Source organism: Pipistrellus hanaki (assembly GCF_964339955.1).
Source record: "Pipistrellus hanaki genome assembly, chromosome: 17".
NCBI lineage: Eukaryota > Metazoa > Chordata > Mammalia > Chiroptera > Vespertilionidae > Pipistrellus > Pipistrellus hanaki.
This window is the reverse complement of record NC_140519.1, coordinates 37013996-37040713: the sequence shown is the minus strand read 5'-3', so window position 1 is coordinate 37040713 and position 26718 is coordinate 37013996. Positions and strand designations below refer to the sequence as shown.

Genomic DNA, 26718 nt, shown 5'->3' with positions numbered 1-26718 from the left:
GGGACTTGACAGTTAAGTCAAAAACTGGTTTTAGAATATAGTTGAAACACAAACTATTATTGGCCATATCTATTTTGGTCTTTGCAAATCCAAGCTTTTTATTACCATGGGAATATTTAAATGGAATTGTGTAAATGTGAATAAAACCCCCTCATCTGAAGTCATGAACTACATTTCCTAATGACAGTAAATATTTCAAAACATCTTCCTGCCAAATATTCAAGTCAGCGTTATCTATCTTATGAAAATCCTAAGGCAATACTCTGTACTAAATTAAACTAGGCTTTATTTCCCACAACTGCCAAAAACATGACAAAAGTTCACGTTCTCTTTATCCAGCCTTCTGGACTGGGACTGCTCAATGAAACTTGTTCCAGAGACATAATTGTTTGGGTCTTCCCTGCATGGAGTTCCGCAACATATTAAAGTGGAGATGAAAAGGTAATAAGGAAAATACATCTAGAATGTGTCTAACTGTCAACATTATCAAGAACACTTTCAAGATCGTCTTAGGTGTATAAATACTACACAAATAAAATAGACAAGTTTCCTGCCCTTTAGAAGTTCTCAGTCTAAGAGAAAGTACTTAAAACTAACTTTAGAATTACAGAGTCAATGAATTTAGAACCTGAGAAATATTTAATGATTCCCAAGATGAACATTGAGGCTAAGGAATCAATATAATGTTCTAACTCGATGAGTCTACACTAGAATTCTAGTTTCTGGATTATCAGTCCAGTATACCGTCCATTTGCTTAAGCATCCAGATTTCTTAACTGTCCATTTCTAGTGCACTTTTCCATTCTGAACTTCAGTTTCCGTGCTGATAAAACCTTATCTTTGCATATGTAAGTGTGTAGGACCAAAGAAATGACCAATCTCCACAACCAGCACTGCAATGCACTCATCTCTGTAGGAAATGGGAGTGGCATAGGCCTGGTTTCTGGTTGGTTCCATTCAGATGCCTTCTTACAGGAAGTCAAGAAGATTAAAGCAACTGAGGAGGGATGGGAAATACGTATTTTACTATCCTGCATTTTTGCTTGCAGTTGGTTTTCTTCCAAACTGTAGCAACCCCCACAGAGAGGACTTTGGTTTGTTATTCCTATTGAGTATAATATTAGAGTTACAGTATCACCTTCTATATCAGCTAAAAAACAAAAATGGGAAAAACTAGAAGAAAACAAGAGGAAGTATTTAGCTGAATACACTTTTCATGTTAAAAGGTCTTAACTATGTATTGCTTTGTTGTTACTGATGGTGCTTTGGTGAGATCAGTAAGTATGAGAGCTCTTTCTCATCAATAAATGTGTTTAAATTAGAACCAAAATTTCAAAAATAACCATTTATTAAACTATTAATAGTTTATTAATCCTTTTTTAAAAGGATCAGCTATCTACTGCATGGCCCCCACCAAGGATCCAGCTTGTAACCCAGCCATGTGCCCTAACCAGGAATCAAACCGGCAATCTTTCGGTGCAGAGAACAACACCCATCCAATTGAGCCACACCGGCCAGGGCAAGTCAGAATCAGAAACTGCAGAATGGTAGCCTATAGTCACATTGGGCGTTCAGGTCTATAATCTCTGAGTGGCACAATATTTATTTTAATTGTCTTAAGACCCCTTTAACAGGAACATATACTCTCCATATCTCCATAGGCCTCACCAATCGATATAACTTACATCTGGATATTTCATTCCTTTCCATTACCCCTGGCCCTGAAAGCATTAAAGTTCACAGTCCCTGGGATGGGTATTACTGTTATTTCTGTTTACTCCAGAGAGGAAAATATCAGGATAGGAAAGGAGTAAACCTTAAAGGTAAGGAGGATGGGAAGAAGTCACTGAAATTATTTGCAGATAGCTAAACAATTTCTAAAATGTAAATGGAGGGTGGAAATCTGTTGAAGTATAAAGCAGAATAAGAAAATAACCTTCATACAAAAACAAGATTTCAAAAGACAAGAAGAGAGGACCACCATGTTCAGGCGATCCCTTGGGTAGCAGTTAGAATTGCCTTTGGCGGTACGTAACAAAAACCTAAGCGCTGTGTCTAAGAATTCCAGAGTCAGCTCAGGGCTGATACACTGCTACAGGAAGTCATCAGGATTGGCTCCTTCCCCTTTCCAACTACATTCCCAAGTGTGTAGATTTTGTTCTTATGATTGCAAAGTGGCTCTTTTATAGCCAAGCATATGTCCCAATGCAGATATGAACAAGAGGATAGTCCAAAAAGGAGAAGATGCATTCTTACTTTTGAGCCCCCCAAATTTAGCTTTTTTTAAAGTCTCATGCAGTAGATTCCTACTTGCATTTTATTAGTCTGAGGTGCAATGCATAGTGATGTAGTATTTTCCTCCTTTCTTTTTTGAAGGAGAGAGAGAAACACATTCTCTATAATTCTCTCTTAAGAGCAATTAAGGACTCCCAGAAAAACTTCCAACAACTCTCCCAGGTCCAGAATTGATTCCTTTGTCTATTCCTAAAACAATGAATGGCGTAGGATAGACGTGTAAAAGTCCAAAATCAGAAAGTTAATGAGAAAAATAATGAAAGTAAAAAAAAATCATTGAAGTGAAGAGTAAAAAACGTATAAAGTCTTTGACTTGTATAAGATTTCCAATCACCAATACAGGAATACTGAATGCTGGAATACAGAAGAGTATATTCTCAAATTTATGGGGTAACAATATGATTTTCAAACTTAGAATTGAATTCCCAGCTAAACTATCAACCAAAGATGAGAGCAAAATAAATACTTCTTCACATACATAAATATTCACGAGTTTCATTTCATATGTACAACATTCTGAGGAGGTTATTTAAGGATATATGTCAGAAAAATTGAGGCTAAAAAGAAAAACAGAAAAAGTATGTGATACAAATAACAGGATCCCTTAAAAGTGGGATGCAGGTAGGATAGGAAATACAAGGATTGGTGAAAAATCTGTGTAAGGATCATGATGCTCTGAAATTTCTTTTCACACTGTGCTTCCAGGTGTCCGCTCACCAAAGTGGTCTGAAGACTGAGACATACCCTTTAGAGGTGAACCCAGAGGGATCTTGTATTCAGTGACATTAACTGAAGCAGGAAACTACAGTGAAAAAAAGAGATTAGGTGAAAGTCCACACACTGAACAGTGAGATACTAATGCTCCTTATTTGACTGAGTATTGGAGATTTTCTCCATACACACAACGTAAGTTCAGGATTTTAGTGTCTCGGTCATATTTAAAAACAGAATGACAAGAATAACTAAAGATATATGAGAAAGTTCCAATATGAAAGACAGGAACTAAATGGTATAGAAAAAAATAAAGAAGCACTGAGGAAGCATAAAATTTTCAGGGAAATAAGGAAATATTTCCAAAGGAAACCTATAATTACTGGCCTCAGAGAAATAAGACCAGAGGAAAAAAAGGATAGGAAGCTGAAAAAGCACTTTCTAAGAATCAAAAAAGAAGTCTAAGAAATTAAAATATGATCACATAAAAAAAATTCAGTGAAGATTTGGAAGACAGAGAGCTAAATAAATTTTCCATAAAATAACAAAAGCAGCCACTTCTCAGAACAACAGCGGAAATAGAAGTCAGTGAAGCCCTGTGTTTTAAAACCTGAGGATGGTGCATGACATCAGCAGGATAATTGAATAAAATATCCCTTGATATGTTCCCCACAGAAAACAATTTGGTATCCATCCACAGAAAACATGCCTCTGTTGAAGCTGTGGTATCCAGCACCACAAGCCAACGGACCTGGGAGAAGTGTTGCCCACCTAGGAATTGGGTGTTAAGCAAACAGACCTTGGTCCTGGTTGTGGATCCTGAAGTGGCCCATGAACTGGCTTCAGGCTTTCTTGACCAGAATCCAGGAGCTGATCTAGGCCAGCGTTTTTCAACCGCTGTTCCGAGGCACACTAGTGTGCCGCGAGATGTTGCCTGGTGTGCCGTAGGTGCAGACAAGACAAGAATTTTATAATTTTTCACTATTTTGTTTACTTAATATTTCATAATAAAGTAATTATAAAATACTTTCTTTGTGTTTATTTGATTCCTATTCAAGAGAATTACTTTATATATAGTCAATATAGGCACAGAGTTAAATTTTTTAACATTTTCTAATGGTGGTGTGCCTCGTGATTTTTTTCATGAAACAAGTGTGCCTTTGCCCAAAAAAGGTTGAAAAACACTGATCTAGGCAATCTCCTATGGATGAGAGAACCTTTCTGGAAGTCCAGGAGTCCAATGGAGAAGTTACAGCACGCTGTTGGAGCAAAAAATATCCAAGATCAGGCAAATTTGAAAAAAGTGAGAGGAACAACTTGACATTACCCCTCTTCCAAGGTGGCACAGCTCAGTGTCAACAGAGCCCTCCTCAGCCCATGACCCTTCCCATGAAGTGAAAGTGAGTGAGTGCCTAGCTTCCCAGCTCTGCAGGAAGCTTCCAAGAACCAATTTCTCTCTCAACCAATCTAGAATGCTGAGTCATGAGCTTCATGACTATGGGAACTAAGAGGCTGGGAGAACATCAGCCATATCTCAAAAGGTATCAAAGGGGAAATAGATCTTCCTGAGTCATGAACTGATGATATGCCTCACCTGTGGGTACACATAACCGGCCCATGGGCACCCGTAGCATACTGTGCATCACACGTACACACTCCCCCATCCCATGGTCAGCTCCCCGTATGTGCTTCAGATGGTCACAAAAGAAAGTTTTGACAGAAAACTTGGAGGCAGGTGCAGAAAGGTGAACTGAATCTGTGGGCCACAAAGAGACCACAAACTTGGCATTTAACATTACCTTCGGGAAAGCAAAGGGAAAGCTGTCAGTAACTGGTCTGTTGAGAAGCAGGATGGAGTAAAAGCATAAAAGCTTAGCAATTCTGCCACAAGAGGGAGCAAGAAGCGTGAAGCATATGTAGCCAAATAATGGTTGAAAAAAAACCCTCAGAACCCTGGTAGAGCTGAAGGAACATAATTCTTTTCCAAAGTCAGTCAATAAAGATCAGAGGAGGTGACTATTATTTAAAATGTGAAGACAGCAATTCAAGACTTCTAGGAATATAAACATTTAAATAAAAATACCACCACAAAATGGTCAATAATTTCCCAGTAATTGATCCCCAAAACATGGACCTCTGCAAAATACCCAACAAATAATTCAAAATAGCTGTTTTAAGGAAGCTCAGTGAGCTACAAGAAAACACAGAAACACAATTCAATGAAATCGGGAAAATAGTGCACAAACAAAATGAGAAGTTTAATAAAGAGATGGAAGTAATAAAGAAAAGAACCAAAAGGAAATTGTGTGGTGAAGAACACAATGAGTGAACTGGAAAATGCAACAGAGAGCAATAACAACAAAATGGACCAAGTAGAAGAAAGAATCTAAGAATTAGAAGACAGAACCTTTAAACATATACATTCAGAGAACAAAGAAAAAAGACTGAAAAAGCATGAAAAAAAGTGTATGTGACCTATGGGATTCCATGAAAAGAACTAATTTGGGAATTATTGAAGTTTCTGAAGGAGATTGAAGAAAGGATATCAGAAAACTTATTTTAAAAAACAATGGTTAAAATCTTCTCAAATCTGAAGATTTAGCCATTTTATGAAACCAATAATAAACAGAAAAATCAGGAAATTCACAATAATGTGAAAATTAATTAATACACTACTGAAAAACAAATGGATAAAGGAAGAAATCCAAAGGGAAATCAAAACTATCTTAAAACAAATTAAAGTGGAAACTTAACATATCAAAACTTATGGGATGCAAGTAGAACAGTAATGAGGAAAGATTATAGTGGTTAAGTAAGCTTCTACATTAAAGGAGAAAAATCTTAACTTTATATCTCAAGGAACTGGAAGGAGAAGAACAAATTAATCCAAAAGTTAGCAGAAGAAAGGAAATAATAAAGAATAGAGATGAAATCAACAAAATAGAAATCAATAAAATTATGAGTTAATTTTTGAAAAGATAAACAGTGATCTCACTTCTAGGAATATATCCTAAGAAACTCTCATCAAAAAGAATATATGCACCTCCATATGCATAGCAGTGCAACTTAAAATAGCTAAGATTTGGAAATAACTCACCAGCAGATGAGTGGATTAAAAAAATGTGGTACATTTACACAATGGAATACTATGCGCCAATAAAAAGGAAGGAACTCTTACCATTTGCAACAGCATGGATGGACCCAGAGCTTATTATGCTGAACGAAATAAGCCAGACAAAGATTAAGCATCACATGATCTCACTCATATGTGGAATCTAATGAACCAAATAAACCGATGAACAAAAATAAACCCAGAGACAAAGAAGCATGAACCGACTGTTGAACAGAGGAAGGTGGGTGGGAAGAGATCAACCAATGAACTTGCATGTATGTATGCATAACCCGTGGATACAGACAATGGGGTGGTGAGAGCCTGGAATGGAAGCAGTAGTGGGCTGGAAGAGGTTATTGGGGGGCAGGGGAGGACTTACGGTATGTAACACTTTCAACAATAAAGTTAAAAAAATAAAATAAAATAACTGAAAAACAAGGAAAAAAGTAAATAAAAGAAATGGATAAATTCTTATAAACATATAACCTGCCAAAACTGAATGATGAATAAATTGAAAATCTGAACAGATCAATTACAAGTTAGAAGAGTGAAGTAATAATAATAACAATAACAATAATAATAATAATAATAATAAAAACTCTGACCAAAGGAAAGTCTAGGATGAGGTGGTTTAAAGAGCTAATGCTGTATCTGTCATGTATGCCCTTTGCTGCCAGGTCAGGATGGCTAGTTGACCACATCTATCAAGTGCTTCCTCTACCGCAGGGCCAGGAGGTGGGACTGAGCACAGCAGGCTGGCTGGGCCCACAGCCTCAGGGGCAGGGCTGTTGTGTCTGCCAGGCCTTAGGTCACATGCCCACCCAGGGGCAAGCAGGGGAAAGGCAGTGTAACTGGGGAACCAAGTGGAAATGGGGAAGGAAGCTTCTCCAAGGAATGAGGGATGAGGTCATGGAAAGGAAAGAAACAGTGGTCAGGTCTGTGTGGATGAGAATGAGTCACGGCCGTGACACCAAGCACTGACTGGGCCCCGTAGCCTCTGGCAGGGCGCTCTGAACTTACAGAGCCCTCGGTCACCAGGCCTGTGGCCCGGTTGGAGTCACCAGCTTTGGGCAGCTCCCTTCACCAGCTCCATGAAGAGGGGGCTGAGGCATTTTGAGTCCAAGAACCCAGAGAGCACTAGTCAGCTGCTGAGTCACAGCCCCGGTCCCTGTGGCAGGCCAGCCAGAGAAGAGAGGCTGACTGTGCTGAAAGGAAGAAGAGAGGAACGAACCCAGACTGGAGTGTAGAGGGCAAGGCCAGATTACAGACACACCGGGACATGAGACCTTGCTCAGCCCTTGTCTTTCATGGCTCTGCCCTCCTGGAAGGTGCAAGGCAGACACAGTGAGCGGGGATGGAGGGTGAAAAAACAGGGTGGGAAATTGAAAAGGGTGTCCCACACTCCCACCACAGATTTTCCCAGGGCCTGAGACAGGACCAGTGGGCAGGCCAGGAGCTTAGAAGGGATAAGAGATTGAGCTTCAGACTGGCCTTTTCACTACCTGAAAATGGAGACCTGGATGACTAGGAAGACTACAGGACCTGCAATAGTTTGTCCAGGAATAGAGACGAATGATGGCTCAAAGCAGGTTGGTTGGGGACCATTGAGAGAAAAGCATTCTGCTTCCATCTGCACCCCATCAAGTCCAGTGCACCCAGTAAGCACCTTCTGTATGCCCAGCTCGGAGCTGGGCATGAGGGATGAGGCAGTGGACACAGCACCTGGCCTTATTCTTTGTGCCCTCCCAGGGCTTCCCTTAGCGTGGGATCCCAGGTCTGTGCCTGCCCACCTGCCCTCTGGCAGCAAGACTGAGCCCTCACTGTATTCCTGAGATGGTGACTCCTGGATGCCCTCTGCTTGTCCTCCAGCTCCTAAAACTGTGTGGGGTGGAGTCCTACATAAAAGCCCTTCCACAGCCCCTGACCCCAGCCCTTTATCCCACAGCCCTCCACCGTGTGGAAGTCTGTTCATCCACGCAGCTAACATTTATTCAACACCTACTATGTGGCAGGCCCTGTGCTAAATAAAATGAGGATGATGTGGGGGGAAAAAGCTTCCACACAGCAAAATCACATAACAGCAGTTTCTGTTGTCAGATCAACTTCGAAGGTATCGCAGTGACTGTGCTCAGATAAGCCTTACTTTCTGGTTACAATTGGTCTAATTGATCACTTGTTGACCTCTCACTGTGTCTAATTTGGACATTAACTTCATCATAGGGATGTACCGTGTTTCCCCGAAAATAAGACATCCTCCGAAAATAAGACCTACTTACAGGTTTCCTTCTGAGTGAAATATAAGGCATCCCCCCCAAAATTAGCCCCCCCCCGGCTAAATATGAGAGACTTGGTCCACTGATTCTGAAAGAAATGGAGTCACAAGAAATTCACCAGGAAATTCAGGAATTGGATTGTTATGATGATGTTCCAGAAGATGATGACATGATTGTCATTGAATAAATGAGTAAATTCTTGATACTGTAGGATTCACAGTTTGTCTGGTTTGTGTTGACAACTACCATACTACCGTACCGTATACAGGTAATAAATTTCCTTTATTTTCATTTAACAATAAATGTGTACCGTATTCTTCTTCATGGAAAAATAAGGCATCCCCTGAAAATAAGTCCTAGCGCATCTTTGGGAGCAAAAATTAATATAAGACACTGTCTTATTTTCGGGGAAACATGGTATGTATATATAGGAGCAATCATGGCATATATAGGGCTCAGTACTATCTGCAGTTTCCAACATCCACTTGGTAACCTGCAAAGTATCCCCTGTAGATAAAAGTGGAACTATTGTGTCATTTACTTAGAGCTTGCACATAGAATACATTTTGCAAGTTCTCACCACACAAACACACCCAAAAAAGAAACTCTGTGAGGTGATGGAGGTGTTAACTAATCTTATGGTGGTAATCATTGTGTAATCTATACTAATAAAAGGGTAATATGCTCATTAGAGCAGGAGACCTTCTGGACATCCTTCTGGACAAAGTCATGGGATCAGGCCTAAACCGGAGTTGGACATCCCCCGAGGGGTCCCAAATTGGAGAGGGTGCAGGCTGGGCTGAGGGACACCCACCCCCGTGCATGAATTTCGTGCACCAGGCCACTAGTATATTATATATTAGTTCCTCATCTTGTCCTTTAACTTATATAATTTTACATGTAAATTCTATCACAATAAAACTAGAAAAAAATTCAGGGGAAATAATTTGTACCATACAATTCTGCACCCTCCCAAACTATATACTATACAGGAGGGGAGAATAAATATAATTCAGTTGTGCCAAAGTCTTAAAGTAAAAATTCCTTGTACATATATGTTCTCAGAAGGCTACATGAAATTTTACTCCAAAGCAACAACAAAATAACAAGGAAGAAAGAGAGTGAAAAAAGAGAAGAGCAGAGAAGGCAAGATAAGGGAAGAGGAAAAAAAAAGGTGGGGGGTAGTAAACCAGAAAAGAGGGATACACAGCATTTAGGAAACAAAGAATCTAACACAGGACAACATTAGGGAATTCTTAGGATAATGATGAAAGGAAGTCTTAGTCATAGAAAGCGATAGGTCTAGAGTGGAGCAGAAGGTTGGAAGACTCCAAGAAAGACACCTGCATGGGGAAAAGTGAAAAGGCCTAGTAGATTATATGATATCTGTGTACTAATGTAATGATGTACTTGACCATATTAGATTGGTAAAGGATTTGGGGATAAAACAGTGATATTTCAATAATAGAAGACTGAGAAAGTTACAAAGAAAGTAATTATTAACTCCAGGAAAAAGGAACAGATCCAAAGAAAACATAATTGTCATACCCATATTGATTAATTGTTAATAAAATTTTTGATTTAACCAAAAACTCAAAGTGTGTGTTAGGTGTGTATAAAGCTATTAAATCTTCATATTTTTAGTAGTCAGTAACAACTAAATAATGTTTTAAAGTTTTAATGCATGCTACTTAGAAACATGATACGAATATTGGGAGAATCAGCTAATAAGATTTAACAATGATTATACGTCTGGGAGCTGAAATTATCTTTGGAATGCTGAGTGGGATAAGAAACTGCTAATTTTCATTATAGGCTTTGAAAATCCATTGGATCTTTAAATCTATGTACATCTATCTGTTTAGTAAAAATACAAATTGTTTTTAAAGGAGTATATTAGCTATGTAGTTGATTGTTATTACAAGTTACATTTTAAAAGTGATATAATTATCCCTTTCACCTTCTTTTAGATGGTTCTATTATCAGTATGCTTTGTTATTCATAACCCTACATCTTCAGTTCATCATAATGCATTATTTTAATACATTTCAGCGAGTAGATTATAGCAAAGATAAGTGATTTGATTAAATCTATGCACATAGCCAGTATTCTCAAAAAGCTGTTCAATTTCTTCTTTTACATTTAGGAATTTAGACCAAAAATTATAGGCTGGAAAATAAAACCTTCCACTGAAGTATAAACATTATTCCTGCAGATTATAACCACATTTGTAAAATTTATGGGCAAGGTAATCTGTTAGATGGTTATTTAAATGTGACAAAGTAAAGCCGAAAGTAAAATTCCAACATCTGGGGCCAGAATATCTGTATTCGGGAGGGTTCGATGTGCATGCCAATGAATCAAGGTGCCCTTGAGGAATTCTGAACTTTTATTCTAAGAGTTATCCCTGATTGAAGTGAATGTCCCAAATCAGTCATTGATATCTCATTTACTTATCTTTGTTAAAAGTTCTCGATTTACCCACTGAACATTTGTAAGTGTTATTGACCATCTCGGGGCTGCTCAGGAAAAGAAAACCATCAAAAGTTCTTATGATGGCTAATTTTATGTCAACTTGACTGGCCTGAGTATTTGATCAGACATTCTGCGTGTGTCTGCCAGAGTGTTTTGGATGAAAATAACATTTAAATTAACAGGCAGAGTAAAGCAGATTGCTCTTCCAATGTGGGAGAGCCTCAACCAATCCATTGAAGGCCAGACTAGAATAAAAAGGCAGAGTAAGGGAGAATTCCCTCTCTTTGCATAGAGCCTACCAGCTGGGACATCAGTCTGTGCTGGCCTTCAGATTTTACTCACAGAGGAATTTACATATCAGTTCTCCTGGTTCTCAGGCTTTCAGAGTAAGTCTAAGAGTATACCTTTGAGTCACCTGAGTCTCCAATTTGTCAACTGATGATCTTGGGACTTCTCAGTTCCTATAAATGTGTGACTCAATTTTCTATAAATTTCCTCTCTCTCCACACACACACACACTAGGTTCTGTTTTGTTCTGTGTTGTTGTTTTTTTTTGTTTGTTTTTTGTTTTTTATAAAAACCCAGATTAACACAGAGTTGTTTTTTTTTTTTTTTTTTTTTTTTGTGTGTGTGTGTGTGTGTATATATATATATATATATATATATATATATATATATATATATATAAATATAAATAACTTTTCTGGAAGAAATTAACAGGTTCAGTTAAACTGATATTTCTAAATATTTAAATATCCAGTCAACCATACTGAGGTCGTAGATATCTAATTTTTGTCTTAAGTTTAGTTTTTTTTTTTTTTTTTTTTTTTTTTTTTAAATATATTTTATTGATATTTTTTGACCCCCTCCCTCCCTCCCACACATCCCCTCCCTCCCCAAAGTTTTGTGTCCATTGGTTGCACTTATATGCATGTATACAAGTCCTTCGTTGATCTATTTTCTCCCGCAGATCATCCTCCCCTCCCCGCTGTAATTTTACAGTCTACTTGTTGATATACTGTCACTATATCTATCTTATGGTTCATCAGTTTATAATGTTCTTTATTATCCACAAATGAGTGAGGTCATGTGGTGTTTCTCTTTCATTGATTGGCTTGTTTCACTCAGCATGATGTTCTCCAATTCCATCCAGTTTGCTGCAAATGATGAGAAATCCTTCTTTTTTATGGCAGCATAGTATTCCATTGTGTAGATGTACCATAGTTTTTGGATCCAATCATCTGCTGACGGACACTTCGGTTGTTTCCAAATTCTGGCTATTGTAGATTGTGCTGCTATGAACATAGGGGTGCATATATCCTTTCTGATTGGTGTTTCTAGTTTCTTGGGATATATTCCTAGAAGTGGAATTACTGGGTCGAATGGGAGTTCCATTTTCAGTCTTTTGAGGAAACTCCACACTGTTCTCCACAGTGGTTGCACCAGTCTGCACTCCCACCAGCAGTGCACGAGGGTTCCTTTTTCTCCACAACCTCGCCAACACTTGTCGTTTGTTGATTTGTTGATGTTGGCCATTCTGACAGGTGTGAGATGGTACCGCATTGTTGTTTTGATTTGCATCTCTCGAATAATTAGTGACTTTGAGCATGTTTTCATGTGCCTTTTGGCCTTCCTTCTGTCTTCTTTTGAAAATATTCTATTTAGGTCCATTGCCCATTTTTTAATTGGATCATTCATCTTCCTTTTATTTAGTTGTATAAGCTGTTTGTAGATGTTGGAGATTAAACCTTTATCAGTGGTAACATTTGCAAATATGTTCTCCCACACAGTGGGCTTTCTTGTTGTTTTGTTGATGGTATCTTTTGCTGTAAAAAAGCTTTTTATTTTGATGTAGTCCCATTTGTTTATTTTCTCTTTAGCTTCGATTGCGCTAGGGGTAGTATCAGTGAAGAAGTTCTTTTGGCATACGTCTGAGATTTTGTTGCCTGTGGTTGCTTCTAGTATTTTTATGGTTTCCCGTCTGATGTTTAAGTCCTGTATCCATTTTGAGTTTATTTTTGTGTATGGTGTAAGTTGGTGACCTAGTTTCATTCTTTTGCATGTATCTGTCCAATTTTCCCAACACCATTTATTGAAGAGACTGTCTTGACTCCATTGTATATTTGTGCCTCCTTTGTCAAATATTAATTGAGCATAGTGATTTGGGTTGATATCTGGGTTCTCGATTCGATTCCATTGATCTATATGTCTGTTTTTGTGCCAGTACCAGGCTGTTTTGAGAACAGTGGCTTTGTAATACAGTTTGAAGTCTGGTATTGAGATACCTCCTACTTTACTCTTCTTTCTCAGGATTGCTGTGGCTATTCGGGGTCTTTTATTATTCCAAATGAACTTTTGGAGAGTTCTTTCTAGGTCAGTGAAATATGCCATTGGTATTTTAATGGGGAGTGCATTGAACCTATAGATTGCTTTAGGAAGTATGGACATTTTGATGATGTTGATTCTACCAATCCATGAACATGGTATGTTCTTCCATCTGTTTACATCTTCCTCTATTTCTTTTTTCAGTGTCGTGTAGTTTTCCGCGTATAGGTCCTTTACTTCCTTAGTTAAGTTTATTCCTAGGTATCTTAATTTTTTTGGTGCGATGGTAAATGGAATTGCTTTTTTAGTCTCTGTTTCTATAAACTCACTGTTGGTGTATAGAAATGCCATAGATTTCTTGGTGTTAATTTTGTATCCTGCTACATTGCCAAATTCATTTATTAAGCCAATTAGTTTTTTAATGGAGTCTTTTGGGTTTTTTATATACAATATCATGTCGTCTGCAAATAAGGATAACTTTACTTCTTCTTTTCCAATTTGGATGCCTTTTATTTCCTCCTCTTGTCTAATTGCAATGGCTAGTACTTCCAGTACTATGTCAAAGAGGAGTGGCGATAGTGGGCATCCCTGTCTTGTTCCTGTTCTTAGAGGGAATGGTTTTAGTTTTTGCCCATTGAGTATGATGTTGGCTGTGGGTTTATCATATATAGCTTTTATTACGTTGAGGTATGATCCTTGTACTCCCACCTTGTTAAGAGTTTTTATCAGGAAAGGGTGTTGGATTTTATCAAATGCTTTTTCTGCATCAATTGATATGACTATATGATTTTTATCTTTCAACTTGTTTATGTGATGTATCACGTTTATTGATTTGCGGATATTGTACCAACCTTGCATTCCTGGAATAAATCCTACTTGGTCATGGTGTATGATCTTTGTGATGCTCTGCTGGAGCCGATTTGCTAGAATTTTGTTGAGGATTTTGGCATCTATGTTCATGAGGGATATTGGTCTGTAATTCTCTTTCATTGAGTTGTCTTTATCAGGTTTTGGTATTAGGGTGATGCTGGCTTCATAGAAGGAGTTTGGAAGTGTTCCTTCCTCTTGAATTTTTTGGAATAGTCTGAGAAGGATAGGTTTTAGTTCTTCCTTGAATGTTTGGTAAAACTCTCCTGTGAAGCCATCTGGCCCTGGGCTTTTGTTTGCTGGAAGCTTTTTGATGACTGTTTCAATTTCTTCCCAAGTCACTGGTCTATTGAGATTTTTAGATTCTTCCTGATTGAGTTTTGGAAGTTTGTATTTTTCTAGGAATATGTCCATTTCCTCCAGGTTGTTCAGTTTGTTGGAATAGAGTTGTTCGTAGTATTTTGTAACAATCCGTTGTATTTCAGTGGGGTCTGTTGTTATTTCACCTCTTTCATTTCTGATTTTGTTTATTTGGGTCCTCTCTCTTTGTTTCTTGGTTAGCCTGGCTAGAGGTCCATCTATCTTGTTTATTCTTTCAAAGAACCAGCTCTTGGTTTTGTTGATCTTATGTATTGTTTTTTTGGTCTCTATGTCGTTTATCTGTGCTCTGATTTTTGTTATTTCCTTCCTTCTGCTTACACTGGGCTTTTCTTGTTGCTCCTTTTCTAACTCTTTGAGTTGTAGAGTTAGATCATCTGTTACTATTTTTTCTAGTTTTTTGCAATAGGCTTGTAAGGATATGAACTTCCCTCTCAAAACTGCTTTTGCTGTGTCCCATAGATTTTGGATTGTTGTGTTTTCATTGTCATTTGTTTCCAGGATGCTTTTAATTTCTTCCTTGATTTCTCTGGTAACCCAGCCCTTGTTTAATAGCAAGCTGTTTAGTCTCCATGTGTTTGATTTCTTTGGATTATTTTTATTGCAGTTAATTTCCAGTTTTATGCCATTGTGGTCTGAGAAGATACTTGATATGATTTCTATCTTCTTGAATTTGAAGAGACTTTGCCTATGTCCCAAAATGTGGTCTATCTTTGAGAATGTCCCATGTGCACTTGAGAAGAATGTATATTCTGTGGCTTTGGGGTGGAGTGTCCTGAAGATGTCAATTAATTCGAACTGGTCTAGTGAGTCATTTAGGATTGATATTTCTTTGCTGATTTTTTGTTTAGATGATTTGTCGAAGGGTGACAGTGGGGTATTAAAATCTCCTACTATGATTGTATTGCTATTAATCTCTCCCTTAATGTCCTCCAGCAGTTTTTTAATGTATTTGGTTGCTCCTGTATTGGGTGCATATATATTTACCAGGGTTATTTCTTCTTGTTGGATTGTTCCCTTTATTATTATGAAGTGGCCATCATTATCTCTTGTTATGTCCTTCACTCTGAGATCTAATTTGTCAGATATAAGTATTGCTACCCCAGCTTTTTTTTCATTTCCATTTGCCTGGAAAACTTTTTTCCATCCCTTCACCCTCAGTCTGTGTGCATCTCTTTTTCTGAGGTGAGTTTCTTGTAGACAACAGATGTATGGGTCTTGTTTTCTTATCCAATCTGTTACCCTATGTCTTTTGATTGGAGCATTTAATCCATTTACATTTAAGGTTATTATTGATAGGTACTCATTTGACGCCATTTTTATTCTATACCCATGTTCCTTCTTCACTTCTTATTTCTTTATTTTTACAGTAGACCCTTTAGCATTTCTTGCATTGCTGGTTTGGTGGAGATAAATTCCTTCAGTCTTTTTTTGTCTGTGAAGCTCCTGATTTCCCCTCCAATTTTGATTGATAGCCTTGCTGGGTACAGTATTCTTGGATTCAGACCCTTCCTTTGCATGACTTTGTATATTTCATCCCATTCCCTTCTGGCCTGATAAGTTTCTGTTGAGAAATCAGTTGCTAGTCTGATGGGGGTTCCTTTGTATGTAACTTTCTGTCTCTCTCTGGCTGCTTTTAAGATTCTTACTTTGTCATTGTTGTTTGCCAATTTAATTATAATGTGCCTTGGAGTCTGTCTTCTGGGATTCATTTTGCTTGGGACTCTGCGGGCATCTTGGATTTGTGTGGTTTTTTTCTTTTCTATTTCAGGAAAGTTTTCTGTCATTATTTCTTGAAATACTTTTTCCATGTCTACCTCAGTTTCCTTTCCTTCCGGAACCCCTATTATTCGAATATTATTTTGTTTTGTTATGTCCCAAAGCTCCCGTAGGCTCTCCTCCTGCTTTTTAATCTTTTTTTCTAGAAGTTGCTCTACTTGGGTATTTTTTTCCATCTTATCTTCTAGCTCACTGATGCGGTCCTCTGCTTCATCTAGTCTACTCTTGATGCTTTCTATTGAGTTCTTCATGGTAGCGATGTCACTTTTCATTTCTTCTTGGTTCTTCTTCAGTTCCTCATGGCTCTTCTTCATTTCCTCATGGTTCTTCCTCATTTCTTCTTGGCTATTGTCAAATTTCTCTTCCATTCTTTTTAGCCATGCTATGATCATTACTCTGAATTCTTGCTCTGGTAGGCTGCTTACCTCTGACTCGTTTACTTCCTTTTCTGGTGATGCCTGCTTTTCTTTCACGTGCGGACTATGTTTTTGTCTCCCCATCTTTTCAGGAAGTCTGGTTATGCGGTATTCCTTCTCCTGCGTTGATTTTTGAGGTACAAAATACAACACTACCAGGTACAACACAAGAGGCACTTAACAGGAATGTATTTACAATATTAATAACCTCTAATAAAGGTGACCACTAGAGAAAGGCAACTTAGGGGATAGTTGAGAAGGAATAGGGGTAAAAATAAAATAAAGAAAAATTTTTTTAAAAAAAAATTAAAATTAAAATTAAAAAAAAAAATTAAGTAAATTAAAAAAAAAAAGAGGGATAAAGAGATAGAAAAAGAAGAAGAGGAAAAAAAATAATGACAAAATGAAGTTGGAAAACAGGGAGAAAAAAAAAGAAGATGGAGAGAGAGAGAGAGAGAGAGAGAGAGAGAGAGAGAGAAAGAGAGAGAAGAAGCAAACTAAAAGAGAAATGTGAAACAAACTATATATATGTGGAGAAAATTGCCAAAGAACAACCTCTGGACCCCGCCAATGCCAGGAACAATATTTGGAGATTAATACAAACTACTATATCCACTATTATTAAGTAAGGCTATGATATACAGAAGTAAAAAAAAACAAACAAAAACAGAGGATTTAAAAAAAAATACAAAGCAACAATAACAATACAGGAATAAGCATAACAATTTCACTAAAAAGCATAAAAAATCACAATAATCAACCTTCACACAAACAATGCGACAAGGATAGAGGGGAGAACAGATTTTTTTTTTTTTTTTTTTTTTTAACTAGTTAATATAGTGCAGAGATTGGTATTTATACACTTGGATCAGGGGTTGGAACTTAGGTCTATAAGTATAGTGAGAGCTTTAGCAGGGGGTATACAGAGAGAATAGAGGAAAAACTAAAGCCAGAATGGGATAGGATAAACTGTAGACTAAAGGGTAAAGTTTAGTAAGAGAGTGATAGTGTAAAGGTTGAGTTGAGATAGGGTTGAATGATGCTATAGTAGAGATTAAAATAGAATGAAGGTTACTCCTAATGTAAAATAAAGAAAAAATAAAATGGTACTAGAGAGAGAGAGAAAAAAAAGTAAATAAAATTTTTTTTAAAAAATTGCAAAATAGCAGTAGTAATAGTGATGATAGAGATTGAAAAATGTAATAATTGAAAAGGTAAAATCAAGTAAGGAAAAAAGAAAAAAAATTGTTTCTTAAGTAAAAGATATGAAAAATGAAAATTAAATAAAAGATGTAAAAAATGAAAATAAAATAAAGAATAGCAAAATTAGCATAAAAATGACCAGTAGTAGTCCCTTACTTCCTCAGTTAATGTATTTGGCACTTCTGATTCTCGGACCAGACAGTCTTGCAGTTCCCAGCTTTCCACTGCACCTCAGTTTTGTAAGGTAATCCTTAATTTTAAGTAGGCTATATCTTAGTTATTTGTGTCCATTTATTTTTGATTAATTAAAAGACAAAAGAAAAGAAAAGAAAAGAAAAAAAAAAAAAAAAAAAAAAAAAAAAAGAAGGGCAGTTTGTAATTCAGCTCTTAGGTGTCAGTGTTTCTGGTTTGACCTCCCAGTCTTTTTGGTTGCTCTGGCCTTCTTTCTCTATGGCTCTAGCTGGCAGGGTGCTAGCTGGCTCCCAGACTATCTCTTCTGGCTCCGATCCCTTGTTTCCCGAAAGGGAATTTCTCCCTGCCAATTCCCCGGATATGCCCAACTAGGCAGGCCTTCCCTAGTATTCCGAAGCTAGGGGTTGAAGGGGATCAGGCGCTGAGGTGTCCAGCCGTTCCGCCCTTGGCGGGACAGCCGCGATTCTTAACACTCTGTCCCCTGGCGTTTTTTTTTTTTTTTTTTTAAATAAAATCAAAAATTCCCGCTTCTGGGGAAGCTTATGCCAAACCCAGCACTAGATGTCGCTGCAGCCTTCTTAGGGCTCAGCTTTGCGGGCGCTCCATGGAGGCGGGGCCGGAACTCTCCGGCTACCAAAGCTGGCCGTGCCGCAGGATCGCGATCTCTCAGGCTTTCCCCGCAAACTCTGACCTTTCCGTGGGTGACCGAAGAACTCCTTTGAATCCACACACCTGCGCCAATTCCGGCGTCTCAGCTACTGGATGGACCTCTCCGCTGTGGGCTTTCCCGGCCTCAGAGAAGCCACTCCTTTCTCGCAGCGCCGCCGCTGCCGCCGCTGCCGCTGCCGCGGGCCGCCGCCGCCTTGGCCAGGAAATTCTGTCCAGAGGATCGCTCCCTAGCTTGCTAGAGACCTCGGCTGCCCCTCAGCTGCTAATAAACCCTCCCTGAGCGACTCAGATGCCACTTTTATCTGTTCTGGGACCAGAGTCAGAACAGGTCCGACTGTTCGGTCGCCATCTTCTTAAGTTTAGTTTTTTGGCTTAAATGTAACATGAATCACCTAATACTAATTGAGGCCAAATGTGATTTTAAAAGGTAAGGTGGGGAGGGATTTACTGTAAGGAGAGAGTAGTATTTTGGTGCCTTCGAGGGCAGAAGTGCTGCTACACACCATGAGATTGAACAGGACGTGAGGCCATTTCATGTTCCCATTTGGACTTATCTGGAAACATTTGTTTTGTTTCTTTTTCTCTCTACTGACAAACTATCACCGTTACTCTGTTCACAAAGTGATAACCATGCCATAACTCAAGAGGTTTTACTTTCCTTAACTCAAGAGACCAGCTCATGTAGGGATGAAACTCTTGATACTAACTCTAGATTTTTATGGGAGGAATTTGGTCATATTTGGGTCAGGTACTCCTCTGGATCCAACTATCTATCAGGAGCATAGAGTCATGTTGTATGAACACGGCTGTCATGCCCTATCCCTGTGACTGTGTGGATGAGGATTAGGAGTGCTAGGATTCCTGAGATAAGACAGAATCATTCTGAACTTACTTTTTCTTTCAATTTATGTTAGCATCATCTGTGTGTGTCCAGCACTGGGGATGTAATTCTGAAAAAGACAGACATGTTTGTTACCTTCACACACCTTACTATCTAGTTAGGTACATTAGGGCATGTAGGGGACTGGTGAGAATTGGGTTTACATGTACTTAAATTGCCAATGTAATGCAACGAGTGATATTATGCAGACAAAAAAAAAAAAAAAGGTGTTATGAAAGCAACTGAAAAGAGGTATCTCCCTCAGACGTGGGAGATCACTGGTGTCTTTTTGTGAGAAATCACTTCCATGCTTCGACTATAACGATGCATAGCGGTTAGCCTAGTCAAAATAGATGAAGAAAAGACTTAACAGAAATGACAACACTACTGGAATGTTTATATAAATAACAGATCATGTTGATGGATCCAAAACAAAATCAAATTGGAATGCTGATGGGTGTCTTCCTTTGGATTTCCCCAAAATCAGATCTTGAGACAAGATAAGACAAAGTTAGATTTTTCCAACAAAGATGGCCAACAACAATATTAGGTTTGCATTCTCCCCAATGTAGCAACCCCAGCAAAAAAAAAAAACAGCACCTGTTCCGGGATGGTTTTAGGAAAAAGTTCCATCAGGGACACTTCCGGAAACTATTGGGCCATTGAGCCAATCACCATGGCCAAACATTTGGAATATTCTGATTAGTCAGGAATTAGGGGATTCAGAAAGGCCATACTTGCATCACCAAATAGTAGGTGAGGATGAGTAGTTCTTCAAAAGATAATACAGCATTATTACCGGAAAAGAGAATGGATGTTAAGCATACAAAATCAACACATGTCTACTAAAATTTGGGGTGTTACTCCTTTAATATTTGCTTTATACTTGGGGTTGTGTTATGTATTATACAGACTTAGCAACCAAGAATTTTGGGAAAGGAGGTGGCAACTGAGTTCATTCAATAACTCTCTTCCATAGAGTAGTAATTTGGATATAAAGGATAATTGCAAAGAGTAAAAAGTTAAATCATCGACACTTTGATTATCAGTATATCATAAACATTTATGCAAAAAAAGAATAGTAATTCATAACCCATATCGGGTTCGGAGACTTTTTTTCACATATGTTTTTTTAAACTCATGAATTTAATAGACCTGCTCCTCAGCAAATTTTTTTGTACACACACACTTCTTTTAAGGCATTCAGTCCCCATAACTTCCAATCCAGATTGACTGAATGTTTTCAAAGCCCTTGGCTCCCTTGCAAGTAAACAGATAGTCCTTTTCATAGTTATAACATAGAAATGCCATTTAGATGAATTTGTTGATTTTTAGTTTTAAACTGCTGAAATTATAAAGATACACAAATACGAAACATTATTTTCATGGTCTATTCTTGTTCAATTCAGTGTCACAATCTTAAATCAAGACAGATAAACTGTATTCAATTTCTGGTGAGGATACAAGGGCAAAAAATTAAGTCTTTCTGAAGCTTTTGAATATTGTTTACTCCCATAATAAAGAAGGCAGCTTGCTGCCTAATAAGATGAGGCCTGGGAGGTTGTGTTATCAATTTGTTGATTCCTTGGAGGAAAAAAAAACAAAACACGTTTTAAAAACAAACCCAAGAGTAAGACATACATGAATGCAATCCATTTATACTGAGAGCACAATTCTATACTCTTCCAAATAATGAATTCTTGTATAGAAATTTTTTTCTTCTAGCGTGCCTTCCCTAAATAATGTGTTCAAGAATTAAAAATATCTATGTTTATAGGTACTGCTTTAGGGATTCTCTGCCTTTTTAAAAAATAAACAATATTATAAACAATCATAAATTTGTGAAAATGTTAAAATGCTAAACTTGCAGGTTTGCCAGATAAAATACAGGATGCCCAGTAAAATTTGAATTTCAGATAAGCAATAATTATTTTTTTAGGATAAGTATGTACCTAAAATATTGCATGAAACATACTTACGCTTAAAAAAAACCTATTACTGTTTATTTGAAATTCAAATTTAATTGGGCATCCTATATTTTAATTTTCTAAACCTGGCAGCCCTATACACTTGCAAACAATATTGTTTTATTCATTTGGAAATAAACATTTGATTTACATATTAACGTAGTTTTGGTACAGGCATCTCATTTTATTGTAATGTCTTTTTTAGTTAAGAATATACAATTATATTCTCATCTTTCCCCCATAAACAGTTTCAACTCACATCCTTTTTAACTCCTAAAGAACTTTATGAAGATAACCAGACTGAAATAGATGTTTCTTTATTTTCAATTGGTTTCATAGCAATTTTTTTAGTACTTGAGGAAATATTATTAAAAGTTGTATATTTTATGCTTCTAAAATAACATATTTATATGATTTTAAATGATTTGTTTTTCAAAGCAGAAACTTTTCCAAAAGAACCATTATGTAGAAATAAAATCAGCGAGTCTAGAAAATGAATCTCATTTTTATGTGAGAAATTATTTTGTGCTGTTACTTATACATCTTCATATTTATAGTTAAATAGTCCTTTGTGATACACAGCGTATTGGTTGTGAATTGTGGTTTTCAGTATCACAGACACATTTGTTGCTGTGGTTTTGCAATATCATTCCCTAATGCTTTTCTCAATTGTGGTTTTCATAATCATTGTTTGATAGTCATGTAACTGTGGTTTGGGCTGCTCTACCCATCTGGACAGAGATAATTGCTTATAGGTTTTGCTGTCTTTTTCTTTTATAACCTTAGTAAGTTAAACTAGGAAAAGGGAAAAATTAACTTTAAGTAACATTAACATTCTCATTAGAAATGACGAGAAAGCACAAAATCTAATGGTATCCTAGTTTAATTCATTCATACCATTTGTAATTAACATGCATATTTATAAATTAAATAAACTATGTTTATTTCTAATAGCGAACTCTGGTTTATTTTATCAATCTTGCCTTGAATTTCCTGACTTTTGCTCCTTTCAGCTTTTCAAGTGAATATTTAGCTGAGATTTATTTGTTTCTCCCTTGCTTTGCATATTTAACCATTTCCAATGCCAAAAGAAACACTAACTGTTATGATATTTTAATTCCAATGGGCATTCCTTTTGGGTGATATCAAAGGTCAGCCAGTTCTGTAAAAAGATCTTCAGGAGCCATACTATAGAACACACCCAATTCTAAGCACACACCAATTTCACTGTAATGAATTGAGAACGAAGAAGGCAGAAAACCTGTAGTTCTCTGCTGGCTTCCTCATTCCTCAACACACACATTCCCACTTTTCCCAGTACTGATGGCTCTCATTTGTTGGTCCTTCGGGGGAGGGGCTTTGTCAATAGAGTGCTTTTTCCACTGCAAAGGACCGCGTATTCACACAACCCCCTATGGTAAAGGTATTCATGGTAATGGCACAACGTCCACCACTGGTCTGCAGCTCTGTGTGAAGAGTCTCTCTCAGCCATCCCTTTCCTAGGGCAACTCTCTCTACCTTCCAGAGGATGTCCTGATGGGCTTATAAATGACAGCACGGACAGCCTCCTGCATTGTGCTCAATCAGCCCAAGCTCTCTCCTGACCCCCACCCAGACCCTGTTAGAGTTTGGTGGGGCTCCCACTAGGGCTAGCCAGCCAGACAAAGGGGAGCAGGATGTCAGATAAGAATGGGTGATCTCACAACCTGGGGGAAAGTCAGCGGTATTGGGGGGGGGGGGGGGGGGAGAGGAGTGAGAGGGAATGTATGTTCACTGCGGTGGAGTTTATTAGTAAATACTGATTACACAAAGCAGCCTGTGAAACTGCCACTCCGTTAGAAGCTTACTCGCAGCTCACCCGGGAGAATTTACTTAATACTCGGTGTCTATGAAACTAGGAGAGAAACTAAGCTAGCCTCATGCAGCTTAACTTGGCCCAAAATAATAACTATGCAAATCACTTCCACATTTGTTCTTCTCCTTGGCTTGCCATTTTCCAACCTCCGACACACACAATAATTGAATAAGAATGAAACAAAACTTTAAAAGCCAAAGAACCATGAAATAGTTATTAGGTCTTACCTGCTTTGGGAAATTATGGCAAGATCAAATCTTTTATTTAGTCGTCGGGCTGCTTCCTGTGGCAGAAGAACTAAAAAAGGATTAAAGGTCATGGGGGCTGGCTGGCTGGCTGGCTGGCTGGCTGGGGAGGGACCTCAGAACTTGCACAGATCTCCACCAAAAGTTAGTATCTGATTAGAAGACAGTTCATTTCCCACCAAGCTAACCACCTAGCCTCATGGTCCTTCCTCCCTGGTGATGAGAGAAACAATATCTGCCTGTCTCCAAATTTGGAATTTTTACAATTTGACTTGAAAGCTCCAGGGGAGACAGAACACTTAGTTTTAAGGACACCGCTCAGCAAGCAGCATCCCATCTGCGCGGGCCAAGTGGAGGGGGGGTGGGGGATGGTCCATGCCCAGGGCGGTCTCCAGGGAACCCTGAGAGCAATGAAATGGTCTCCCCAGAGCCCGGGCAGATGAGAGGACGTCACTGGCCCCAAGACACACACAGTTGGCATTTGTGATCAGCTGGCTCTCGCCCTAGGATTTTGCCAGTTGGCCTAACCTTCCTGCCAAGAACCTGGGAGGGCGGGGTGGAGGCCAGGGAAGGAGGGGGGGGGGGTTGGGCATCACTGGCAGCGCAAAGTTTAGGGAGACTGAGCTGTCTTTGTGCCCCCCCCCCCCCCCGGGGGCCGCCTGAGCTCGGAGTGAGAGAGGAGAGTTGGGGTCCACCCGCGGGCGGGGGGCTGTTGGAAGAAGTTGCCCGGAGGGGTGCTCTGGCGGATGCCTAGAGCTGACGCGGTGTCAGCAGCACAAGGTGGCCTCCTTCCAAGTCCTCCCCCCACCCCCTCACACCCCGTGCCTCTCCACCCCCAACCCCCCGCCGCGCTGCCCTGCACCCCACCCGACCTCGGCCTGGCCCTGGTGTGCGCCCGGACTGGCTTCAGCTGCAGCCAATCCTCCTTGGGCTGATGGACTAGCCTCCCCTCCCCGCCGCCCCCGGGCGCCCCTCCCTCCCGCCTCCCGCGCCCCGACGCCTCCCGCGGCTGCAGAGCGCGAGCGGCGCGGCCCGGGGCGGCGGCGGCGGCGGCGGAGGATCGGCCCCGCACGCCCGGGGCGCGGGGAGAGCGCGCTCCTCCTCCTCCTCCTCCTCCTCCTCCCCCCGCGCCCTCGCCCTCCGCGCGCTCTCCTCTCCCTCCCCCCTCTCTTCCTTCTTTCCGGGTCCCCCTTCCCCTCTTCTCTGTCTCTCCCCCAGCCCATTCGTTTGCAAATTCCCGTTCTCTTCCTCCCCCTCCACCCCATCACCCCCCCCCCCCCGCCCCAACTCTCCCTCCCCTCCCGCTGTCACTCTCTCGGCCCCTCCGCCTCCTCATTCGCCCGCTCGTCTCCAAACGCGGGTCCGCGGCGGCTCCCGGAGGAGCCCGGCGCCCGGAGCACCTGGGGTCCGGCCCGCGGAGCCCCGAGCCAGGCCGGCGGCGGAGGCAGCGGCGGCGGCGGGAGGAGCGGCGGGAGGAGCGGGAGCCCGGAGCGCGGCGGCCCCGGACCGGAGCTCGGGCACCGGGAGCCCCGGGAGCAGCGGCCGCCGCCGCCGCGATGTCCCGGCGGAAGCAGAGCAAACCCCGGCAGATCAAACGTAAGTTTGCGGCGCGGGGCCCGGAGGAGTTGGTGGGGTTGTGGCCGGGGAAGGGGGGCGCGCGGGGCGGGAGAGGGGAGGGAGGGCAGACTCCGGGGCGATCCGCCCCGAGGGCCCCGGGTTTGTCAAAACTTTGCCTGAGCGGCTGGGAGAGGGGACCCTCCCTGGGCAGCGGCAGACGGACGGCAGACAGACAGACAGACAGACGGACGGATGGATGGAGGGACGGACAGCCCGAGCGCCCCCCGGGGGACCTCCCGCGCCTCCTCGGCTCAGCCCTCGCGCTCCCCGTGTTTGTTTTAAAATTTCCTTCTTGGTCGGTCCCCGCCGCGGGCTCGGGATGAGCCTCCCCCGGACAGCCCCGGGCACCCCCTGGGGTGATGGGGACTCTTGGGGTGGCCGTCCTGGTGGCGATGGACGGTGCTCCTCTCCGCATCCAGGGAGAGAAGTCGGTTCTCCAGGGAAGCTGGGGGAGACCTCGGGGGTGCGGGGAGGTGGTGGGACCTCCGTGTCCCCATCTGCCGATCCTCCTGGGCGGTGCCAGGAGCCACGCCAGCCCCGAAGCGAAACAAAAAGTAGGTGCAAAAGTTCGCGCCTCGGCCCCTGGCGGCCGTGCGCCTCCGCCCCGCGGGCCGATCGGGCGGCACCGGGCTGGCGGAGCGCAGGTCGCGCCCGGAGCCCCGCGCCGGCCGGTGTGGCTTCTGTGGCCGGGACGCCCTGCCTGCCGAGCGGGCACTCGGGGTGCGTCCGGCCCGGAGGCGCTGCCCGGTCCTCCCTGGGAGCTGGGAGCTGGGAGGGGCGCCCAAGCTGCGAGTTCAAGGCCGCGGGGGCGCGCGGGCCAGCAGGACGGGGAGCCCCCCGAGCCCCCGGGGAGCCGGGGTGACTTTGCAAGGACACAGCGGGGCGCTACCCCAAAACGCACCGTCTCGCAGAGCTCCGCTCCCTTAACTTTTTCTGATCCCGGGGGGACAGTCCCTCCGGGGGTGTGGGTCGCCCTAAGACCAGGCTTCCACGCTTTGGCCGAAAAGGAGCAAACAGCCTGATGAGTTGTAATTGTTGCCAGACCTGCGGTGTGTGTCCATTTCTTCGTCTCCTTTCAAGCAGGGCAACTAGTTGAAAACGGATGATCCTGTTATTTTAATAAGGGTTTAACTACCAGACACCCGTCTCCTGTTATTCATCAAATTTAACCCCCCCCCCCACCAAAGTTGAAAATTCTGTTTGGTGCACTTGAAACATAAAAATCGCGCTCATCAACTTTTCCAGAGGAGAGAAGTGGCGTCCTCACTTATAAGCAGGTTGCTACAGTTCAGAGCTGAATAGATCTGGATGTTGTAGAAAGAAGTCTTGCATTTCAGACAGGACGCTGCTCTAGCTTTTTATTTTTGTGGGTGTTCTTCTTTCCTACTTCATTCCTTATTCTCTGCAACTTGGATGAAAGCAAGGACTGGGCTTGACTTTTTTTTTTTGGGGGGGGGGG

The 26718-nt window shown here is 40.9% G+C and overlaps 1 protein-coding gene and 1 long non-coding RNA gene across 3 annotated transcripts in view; one reads left to right on the top strand and one right to left on the bottom strand.

Moving 5' to 3' along the window:
• LOC311611986 overlaps positions 1-24421 on the bottom strand; it is a 77211-nt gene extending 52790 nt beyond the window's left edge. The window contains exons 1-2 of the long non-coding RNA XR_014793190.1: positions 23625-24421; positions 19588-19645 (exon numbers count right to left, since the gene is read on the bottom strand). This is a non-coding gene — a long non-coding RNA (uncharacterized lncRNA). The remainder of the gene's footprint in view (positions 1-19587; positions 19646-23624) is intronic.
• A 132-nt stretch (positions 24422-24553) lies between these two features.
• The window catches only part of ZFPM2 (zinc finger protein, FOG family member 2), a 414216-nt gene continuing 412051 nt past the window's right edge, over positions 24554-26718 (top strand). The window contains exon 1 of one of the 2 annotated variants that reach the window (XM_084864545.1): positions 24554-25238. In XM_084864545.1, coding sequence (XP_084720671.1) covers positions 25199-25238 — 40 coding nt within the window. In that variant the 5' untranslated portion in view covers positions 24554-25198. The remainder of the gene's footprint in view (positions 25239-26718) is intronic. The other variant, XM_084864544.1, reaches the window with a different exon arrangement.